Below are 9,768 nucleotides of genomic sequence, written 5' to 3'. Positions count from 1 at the left end.
CTAACTAAGTAGCTAATTGAAAATTTTGATGATTAGCCATTTGCGGAATCCTCATGGATAACATTGACAAATAATTTCTTAAAAGAACAATCTAGCTAGGATGACTTATAATTATATCATCCATGATTAATCAAAATGTTTTTCAGTGAGGTATATTGATCAAGTTAAGTATCATCTCAAGATAAAGCAATAATTTCATTCACTTTTTTATAAGAAGATTATATTCCTTGCTCAATTTTATTCATTGCTCTTAAAAAAGGATGGGTTTTTTTTTTTTTTTTTTTTTTTTACACTCTACACTTGTTGCTTCTTTAAAAGAATATTTTACCAATTAAAAATATTTCATACGATTATGTTGAATCTTCAATTCTATTGTTCAAATATACTTGGCCTTGTAATCTAATAGTACTTTATACTCCTTAAAAATGAGCAATTTTATAATTTAAAATTTATTGTTAGTATCTTGAGACCACTTTTAAGGAATTTTTTCTTAAAGAACTTTGGACACCCACATTAACAAATAATAATAATAATAATAATAATAATAACTGTGAGGTTCAACTCACTGTAATTTTATAATTTTTGGGGGATTTATGTGATAAAGGGATAAATTAAGGGTACATTCTATAACTTAACTAAGAATTATCTCTCTCTATGATCATTGTTATGATTTAAAAAAAGTATTTTAATGTATTTTTTTCTTAAGAGCATAATTGTCATTTAAAAAAAAAAAATTATTTAACTTATGTATAATTTTGTAAAGATTTACTTTTTGTGGGTGCAATTGTACTTTTCTCAATTTATTCCTTACGTCCAATAAGTCAATAAAAGTAAACTTTCTCAAACAAGTACCAATTTTTTATGCCCTGCAAGGTATATTTAATTACTGAAGGGAAACTAATCCAACTTATAACCAAAAAGAAAAAAAAAAGGTATATATTAGTTTTGAAAATTAATACATAATCGAATACATAATTGCTTATAAGTAAGTTTTGATTCCAAAGGGCTGGAGAGGAGAGATTCAAACTAGTGTCATAACTCATATGCTTTTACAAGACATGGTCCACAGTCAATTGTGCTAATCTTCTGTGATTATAAAAGTGAATTCATTTATTGCTAGTTTTTATAATAACGTGTTGCCTTTTTCTCTCACTGAAACTTAAAAAGGTGGTGAAGTTTTTTTTCCATAGTAATGATTAATATTGAAAGGATGTGTGAAGTGGGCCAATACTCTCAAGTCTCATTATTGATAGTTCTCGAAAGTGTTCTGTTGCCCATTACAATTTGTTCGAGGTTGATGTATTTCACCAAAACTAGGACTGACGTGAACTAGAATTAATGGCCAACAATGTGAGCTTGATTGATTGGGGGTCAAGCCATATCATGCAGCGTGCCGCTTTGCTTACGCTTGCGTAAAAGACATAGATTTTTGTTGAATTCAGCACCAAGTTAACCATTTTTCTTCTTCTTCTCAAATAATAAAGTGAAAGAGAGATGTTAGAGAGAGAGGTGTCAGAGAGTTGTATAGGATAGTAATATTCTGATACCTTAAAAAGTCGTAGTTTCGGTGCATTAATTTCAGAATACCCGATTCTCAAAAAAATAAAAAAATTCAGACATACCCGCTCGTGGAAGAGCCTACCCTCTTGTCTTGTGTTTCTATTCAATTGAATTTCACGAGCCAACCGCGTCCTCGCGTGTTCCTCACCACCGACCTCTTTTATGACAAAGGCACAAACACATATCAACGCTAATAATAATAAAAAAAAATTATATAATTATCAATTGTTCCAATTGATATTTTCACAATATTGTGACAACAGTGGAGGTGTGAATCTTTTATATTCATATGTTAAAATAAAATAATAAAATGTTAGATTGAAATATATTACAATAAGAATAATGGCATTGTGAAATTTTGTAGTATGCATAGAATTTATATTGTTATTTTAATCAGTTTAATATAAAAATTTGTCATTTTAGTTTATCAACTTTGTTGGTATGGTCATTTTAGTTCTTCCATCTATTATTGTCAAAATGGTCTCGTTAACTCTCTTAAAACAATTTTTTTTTTTCACATTTTCAACGTTAAGAAATAATTTTATTACTTTATTTAAATAAATAAAAAATTGACAATTTTTGAACTTGGTAAATGATGTTTTATAAACTTGGTAGACTAAAATGACAATTGATCAAAGTTGAACTGAAATGACAAATTTTAAATTTGGTGGACTAATGACAATTGATTGCAGTTATAGGGTGTAAAGTGTATTTTTACACACAAACAAATCATATAAAAATTTTAGCCGTTGTATCTTATTTCAGATTAGGTCTTCATGTCTTAATTTTCTCAATTAACATTCCAAATTTTTAAAATTGTTTCATTTTGAAGCCCCATGTCCATTTTTATTATTAATTTCCATTATTTTGAGCACTAACAAATAGTGAGAAAAAAAAGATTGAAAAAAATTTGTATTTCACCTATATAATCCATTTTAATTTTTTGATAATCACTTTCTTACTCTAAGCAAACATTTATTTTTCTAAATAGGGATATCTCTTTCTATCCTTTTTAAAAATTGATTTTTGAATAATCCTATATGAAATGTAAAATTTAATAAGTCATTTTTTTTTTTACTTTTTTCCATTTTATTAATGTTTTAAATAGAAGTGAAGTCACAAATTTAATGCTTTGTTTGTTTTTGCTGTAAAATATTTTCAACATTTGAAAATATACTTGTGTTTGGCCTAATGTAAAATTTTTAAAGCACAAACCACCAAAATTAGTCTCTCAACCACCATCAGCAACTCTATCAGTCGAATTGACAGCTTAGCCCACTAGACCAGTGCTGAACTAGTGGCCTAGTCACTAGATGTGAGGAAAAATTGCTTTATGTCTTTGTAAAATATTTTACCAAGTTCTTTTTAGTAAAACGTTATACAAAATTTTACAAAAGATTTTAAGATCAAAGTAAAATCTTTAAATCTTTTCAGATTTGATTAGATTTCACAATGAAAACGAACACTCAACAAAACAAACAGAGTATAATACTTTTTTCAAGACTTAAATTGATAACCTGAACCTGAAATATTTGGTATGTAATCTAGAAAATGGTATAAACTTAAATCCTCTTTATGTAATTTCCAAAAAGAAAAAAACAAAATAAAATCAAAGCATGGAAAATTCAATTGGTAAGTCGTCTCTCTCATTTTCTCTCTCTCTCTCTCTCTATATATATATATTTGTCACAGACACAAACACAGAGTCGTACGCTACTCTCTCTCTCTCTCTCTCTCACATAGAGGGGTCTGGTTTGGTAAATTTGGTCTCGATGGCTTGTCCAAACCCACTGTACCATCTCTGGTTCTTCAACACCCAAAGAGCCAATCTTTATTACCTCACCTCCATAGCCGTCCTCTGTTCCTTCTGCTACCTCATCGGAATCTGGACCCACTCCACCACCATCCCCATCCCCATCACCTCCTCCTCCGCCGCCGGCGCCGCCACCCAATGTTCCCTCCAACCCCTCATCGCCACAAGATCCGCCGCCGTCACACTCGACTTTAGGGCCCACCACATGGCCGCAGACCCACCACCCACGGCGGCGCGTGTCCTCCACCTCCCACCCTGCGATGCCAAACTCTCAGAGTACACGCCATGCGAGGACGCCAAAATGTCCCTGAAGTTCGACAGAAACATGTTGATATATCGAGAGAGACACTGCCCTGAACCCAACGAGGTTCTCAAGTGTCGCGTCCCAGCCCCGCATGGCTACACGGCGCCGTTTCGCTGGCCTGAGAGCAGAGAAAACGTTTGGTACGCTAACGTGCCCCATAAATGGTTAACGTTCGAGAAGAAGAAACAGAATTGGGTCCGGTTCGAGAAAGACCGGTTCAAGTTCCCTGGCGGTGGGACCATGTTCCCCAACGGTGCCGATGCGTACATTGATGATATTTCCAGGTTGATTAATCTCAAAGATGGTTCTATAAGAACCGCCATTGATACTGGTTGTGGGGTACGTACAATTCTCATTCCCCATTATGTTTCTTTCATTAAAGATTAGTTTTCTTTTATTAAAGTTTCATTATATGAGTGTGCATATATGTATGTATATATGTATTTGTGTATATACGAGTGGTTGATTCAATTTTTTTGCAGTAACAGAGGTCAATGACTCATAGTCATTGTTTTATGAGTTTTATGAGTAACAGTGGTCAATGACTCATAGTCATCGTTTTATGAAAGGAAAAAGAAATCTTCATGGTTTTATGAGTTTTTTTGACTTTATGAACCGGCTGCTCTACCGGTTTCTGACAAGTGACAACAACTTCATAGAATATTAGGGGCGTTTGATATGGAGTTTTGAATAATAATTTTCAGTTTTTGGACAATATTACACCTATTTTTATATATTTTTTTATCCATATGTATTTTTTAAAAATACAAACAACGTTACTAGAATAACATTACTAAATGAGCCCTTAGATGGTTAAATAAAAATTGTTTTAGCTTTGCATGTGAGAAAATTCTTCTTCTTCTTTTTGTTTAATATGAATTTTGATTTTGAAATAGGAAAGGATCGAAAAGATGGAAAGTAGGTTATGAAAAAGGAAAATTGAGTTGGAGTGAATTATTGAATTTATTTGTTTCCTTGTTTAAAACTTTTTCTATACTTGTAGAATATTATTAAAGAAGGTCTTGAATAAAAAGCAATGGAGTGCACAAAAAGCAATTCTTTTTGTTGATGGGATATGGAGAATTCAGATTTTTCCTTGATTCTAATTTTTGTGAATAATAAAATAATAAAGGTTATGGATTTTATATAAATTTCTCTGGTTATTTTAGTAATATTTAAATATTGTGATGATTTAACGCGGCATCTTTCACACTGTTCAGTAAGTCTATGGATTTATTTATTTATTTTTATTTTTAAAGTTATCTCCCATTAAAGAAGATAAATCCTCAAAGATATTAATTAATCCCCATTTTCTCTCAAATTTTTTGTTTTAAATGTTGATCTCATTTATTTATATATAAATTTAATTCTGCTGTGTTTTTGTTCGATGGATATGGGTCCAATTGTCATTGCTAGACTGGTCTCGTAAAGTTTTTATTTTTTAATTTTGGTTAGGTAATAAAAGGTTTAATATATTGCTGGACTCTTAAAGGTTAATAAAAGAAAAATCAAGAGAAAAATTAGTAAATAAATTTCGTCATCTCAAAAAAAAAAAAAAGTAAATAAATTTCGTCAATGTTTTTTTTTTTTTGATAGAATCAATGCTAAACTAGTATTTAATGAGATTACCTCATTTTAAGGAAATGTAAGATAGGTGCAATGGATTTTCAAAACTAGGTGTATATTCATGTTTTAGACGCTCCATGTAATTTAGGTAAATCCTAATCAAATCCCATTTCTTTGTATTGTGCCAAGCTCACTACTAGAAGTTTGGTAGAATTTGCCTGTCAAAGACAGATACTGAAAATCAATTTTATGTTTTTTTTTTTAATTCTTTTTTTCATAGGACAAGAAACTTTGGAATTTGTTTCACAAATAAATTATAAATTCTTCTATTTGAAGTAAAGTATAATAATTCATGAAAAACCTAAATTTATTTACTTTAATTTTTCTTAATTGGTGGAAAGACGTTAGCTCATAGAAACGAGGTTTTACTCAACTTGCACTAACAAAAGAGCCAACCAAATTGGTTTGTTCAACGCACAATGTCATAATATTAATAATATATCTTTATTAATATGGTCTTTAATTATATTAATCAACCTTCTCATAATCATAGCGTTTTGTAACTGCTCCATCCATTCACTCTTAATTCACAAGTTACTTTGTAACCAATTTCAACTTTCCCACATGTTTAAGTTATATTTTAATCAAGGTCGTTAACCACACTAGTCATGACTTTTGCTTGTGATTAATTTTTGTTTAAATAATTAGATTCACCTAAAAAAAACCCATGAATGACATTTTTTTTTTTTTTTTTGGCCTAAAAATTAATCAGGTTGCTAGTTGGGGAGCATATCTTCTTTCACGTAACATTGTTACAGTGTCATTTGCACCAAGAGATACACATGAAGCTCAGGTCCAATTTGCTCTTGAACGAGGAGTACCAGCATTGATTGGAGTTTTTGCTTCAATTAGGCTTCCTTATCCTTCAAGAGCCTTTGACATGGCTCACTGCTCACGTTGCCTCATTCCTTGGGGCCAGTATGGTAATCCCAAGTTCTTCATTTCTACCTGTACTACACTATTTCCTCATTTAGTATTTGAATTTTTTTTTTCTTGCTCGTAAATTTTTTTAATTATGGATGTGCAGATGGGCTTTATTTAATTGAAGTTGATCGAATTTTACGTCCCGGTGGGTATTGGGTTCTGTCTGGGCCACCAATAAACTGGGAGAAACACTGGAAAGGCTGGAACAGAACACAACAAGATCTTAAGGCAGAGCAGACTGGTATTGAGAATGTAGCAAAAAGTCTATGCTGGAAAAAACTAAAACAGAAGGATGACCTTGCTATTTGGCAGAAACCCACTAATCATATCCATTGCAAGATCAATAGGAAGGTTTTCAAGAAACCACAATTCTGCCAGGCACAGGATCCAGACAAGGCCTGGTAATAATGTGGCTCTTTTAATTTTATTGTGTTATTTTTGTTCTTTTTCAATTAATGTCGGGTTCTAAGCCTAAAAAAATGGGAGAGTTTTGGTAAGTTAACGACCAGACTAATATTTAGTCACTCTATTATGAATAGGTTTACTACATATTCACGTTGGAGTGTCCGCTATACATGTGGTCAACCCTAATTAATTTGTTAAGATGCATAGTTGACCCTAAAATTTTAGGACTAAGCTTGATTGTTGATTTTTGGTTGATTTCTTTTGAGTTTTTGAGGAAATAAAATATATGATTGACTTCTAGTTGTAAATAAATATTAATTATTGGTTGCCCCATTGAAATCTGCTTTTTGTAGGATCTTCAAGTAAATGGCTAAAGCAGGTTCTTCTCACTGCTAGAGAACACTTTAGCAGTGATACCAAAACCGATTGAGTGGTAAAGGCAGTGGGAATTAGATGTCGTTCTTAGCTAACTGTTTATTGATTTGAAATGCAGCTTTTCTTAAGTTGGCATATCCAACCACCCCCTAAACTTTTTGTTGTATTGGTGCTTTTCTTATGCCTTGACCTTTACTCCATCACCATTCTTTGTTTAATTGTTTGGTTGGTAGCTTCAAAGATTGCAACTTTAAAGTCTTAACTTGAAAGAAATTTTTGACGCACTAATTGAATCATTATTTTCTCCGTTCCTATGAGTTTAATATCATCCGTTCCTTTTGCAGGTACACTAAAATGGATAAATGTTTGACCCCACTTCCTGAAGTTTCTGACATTAAAAAAGTGTCAGGTGGGACATTAGCAAAATGGCCAGAAAGGCTAACTTCAATTCCACCAAGGATTAGTGAAGGAACTTTGAAGGGAATTACAGCTGAGACTTTCACAGAAAATACAGAGCTATGGAAAAACAGAGTAGCACATTATAAGACCTTGGACTATCAACTAGCTGAGCCTGGCAGGTACCGTAACTTGCTGGATATGAATTCTTACTTAGGAGGATTTGCAGCTGCACTAGTTGATGATCCAGTGTGGGTTATGAACATTGTACCTGTTGAGGCTGAGATCAATACCCTTGGAGTCATCTATGAACGTGGATTGATTGGAACATATCAAAATTGGTATGCTTTTTTCTCTCTAATTATTAAGGTTATCCAATGGTTCAATCAAAAGGCACTTATAAAAGAAGTTTCTCAGAAAGTAGCTTTATTTTGCTTATTAAACTAATGTGTGAAGTGTGATACTTTAGGTAGAACATAAACAACTGCAAAAAGCAAAAGGAAATTCGATAGCAATCCTTGATTGTTGTGTTTACTTTTCTGGAAACTTCCAAGAGGATCATTGTTGTTTTGTTTTAAATACCAAGACAACCAACCTTTTCACAAATAACAATTTCAATATCTTTAAGGAAACCCTATCTTTCACTGTATATATATTTTTCACGATTGTTTATATGACCCATTATGATTTATGTATAATAAAAGTGATATTAGTACTCAGTATAAGACTCAAGTGAAAGTGATATTAGTTCAATTATAACTGATAAAAAGTTGTCCTTAACATTATATTAAAAAATTTCTCCTACCTCACCAAATTGAATTTGCATTACATAGTTAAACTATCTGCATTATAAAATTTTAACTAGAAGTTTGTTATTATATTCAGTAATTGTTGCTAATAACTCTATCCTCTGCTCCATCGTACTTGGCAAGCAAGAATTACTGCTAATAACTTGTCTTCTCTTAGGTGCGAGGCCATGTCCACGTACCCGCGTACTTATGACTTCATCCATGCTGATTCAGTTTTTAGCCTCTACAAAGACAGGTAACATTAGCTTAATAATAGTATTTTTCTTGGAGATTAGACCTTAAACTATATATTTATTTATATCATTGCACATCAATTACTTGACATTATGGAATTGTAAATTGGTCACTAAATTAATTGTGTTGCAGATGTGATATGGAAGATATTCTTTTAGAGATGGATCGGATTTTAAGGCCAGAAGGTAGTGTGATATTCAGAGATGATGTAGATTACTTGGTAAAAATAAAGAGCACATTAGATGCAATGCAATGGGATAGCAGAATTGTAGACCATGAAATGGGACCCTATCAGAGAGAGAAGATTTTGTTGGCAGTCAAGCAGTATTGGACAGCTCCAGCACCTCAAGAAGGCAAAAACGCTTCATAATGCTAATCTTGCTCTGCTTTATTGATTAAATTCTTCAATTTTTCTGTTAATAATTTAATCAGAAACTGATTCTTTGACACACCCACATTTTTTTTTTTTTTAATTTTTTTGGGTGGGGGTAGATAACAGAAAAAAGCCTTTTTTATTATTATTTTTTTTTATGCTCTCTTGTTCCAAAGGTTTTTCCTATCAGTAATGATCGTTGCAATACTCATCTTATCTAATTCGAAGTGGGGTTCTTTTATAGATAAAAAAAATAAAAATAAAAAGAAGGGAAGAAAAAAAAAAGAACTCCCTCTCTCTCTGTTTTCATTTATTATATTATTTATTTATTTATTTATTTCATTAATTAAGGCCGGTATATTGGAAGCAACTATGCCATAATAAAATGGCTGGTGCAGTGGGAGATTTCGTTGTGAAACATGTAGGCATGGGTGGAACAAGAATTTCAAGGCTGAGGGGGGGTATAGTAATAATAATTAAAAAAATTTATTTTGGTGGAGATGGGATGAGTTTATATGTAGTTCAATTGACATGTTTGACATATCAATTTATTCGTGTCAACTCGAAATGACTCATTTAACACAATCCGTTTAACTTGTTATATAACAAATAAAATTTTGTTTTTATTTTAAATTTGTCAAATAACTTTTTATATCTAACCTATATTTTAAATTTAAAAAGAAAAATGAATAATTACAAAAACGTATAAGTGATATAATTGTAAATTGAAACTTTACAAACCCTTAATCTCTAAATCTTCATATAGAACTATGTTATTTTGATTTTGGGTTGAAGTATATGTACTTATTTTGGGATATAAAGAACTTATTTCTAGATGAGTGGTACTATATATGTTAAGGTCTTAATAATTATTAAGTGCTTTGATATTATTTTGAATTTTTGGACTATGTGTTTTAAGTATTTGATATTATTTTGAACTTTGATGTTA

At 31.5% G+C, this 9,768-nt stretch overlaps 1 protein-coding gene across 1 annotated transcript; it reads left to right on the top strand.

The window, feature by feature from the left end:
• Positions 1 to 3,251: 3,251 nt before the first annotated feature.
• LOC115958288 (probable methyltransferase PMT16) lies at positions 3,252 to 9,126 on the top strand. The gene is made up of 6 exons (XM_031076692.1): positions 3,252 to 4,016; positions 6,016 to 6,226; positions 6,331 to 6,628; positions 7,352 to 7,744; positions 8,370 to 8,447; positions 8,579 to 9,126. The coding sequence occupies exons 1-6, from the start codon at positions 3,333 to 3,335 to the stop codon at positions 8,814 to 8,816; spliced, it is 1,902 nt and encodes a 633-aa protein (XP_030932552.1). The 5' UTR covers positions 3,252 to 3,332; the 3' UTR covers positions 8,817 to 9,126.
• Positions 9,127 to 9,768: the final 642 nt, after the last annotated feature.

Source organism: Quercus lobata, chromosome 8, assembly GCF_001633185.2.
Source record: "Quercus lobata isolate SW786 chromosome 8, ValleyOak3.0 Primary Assembly, whole genome shotgun sequence".
NCBI classification, from domain to species: Eukaryota; Viridiplantae; Streptophyta; class Magnoliopsida; order Fagales; family Fagaceae; genus Quercus; species Quercus lobata.
The sequence above is the reverse complement of the archived record's forward strand: the minus strand, read 5'-3'. Positions and strand labels throughout refer to the sequence as shown.

What these genes read in the sequence shown, in the direction of transcription:
- LOC115958288 (XM_031076692.1), top strand. Translation starts at nt 3,333, where the DNA reads ATGGCTTGTCCAAACCCACTGTACCATCTCTGGTTCTTCAACACCCAA. An exon ending in CATTCCTTGGGGCCAGTATG is followed by an intron (nt 6,227 to 6,330) that starts GTAATCCCAAGT and finishes ATGGATGTGCAG; the next exon opens with ATGGGCTTTATTTAATTGAA. An exon ending in CAGGATCCAGACAAGGCCTG is followed by an intron (nt 6,629 to 7,351) that starts GTAATAATGTGG and finishes TTCCTTTTGCAG; the next exon opens with GTACACTAAAATGGATAAAT.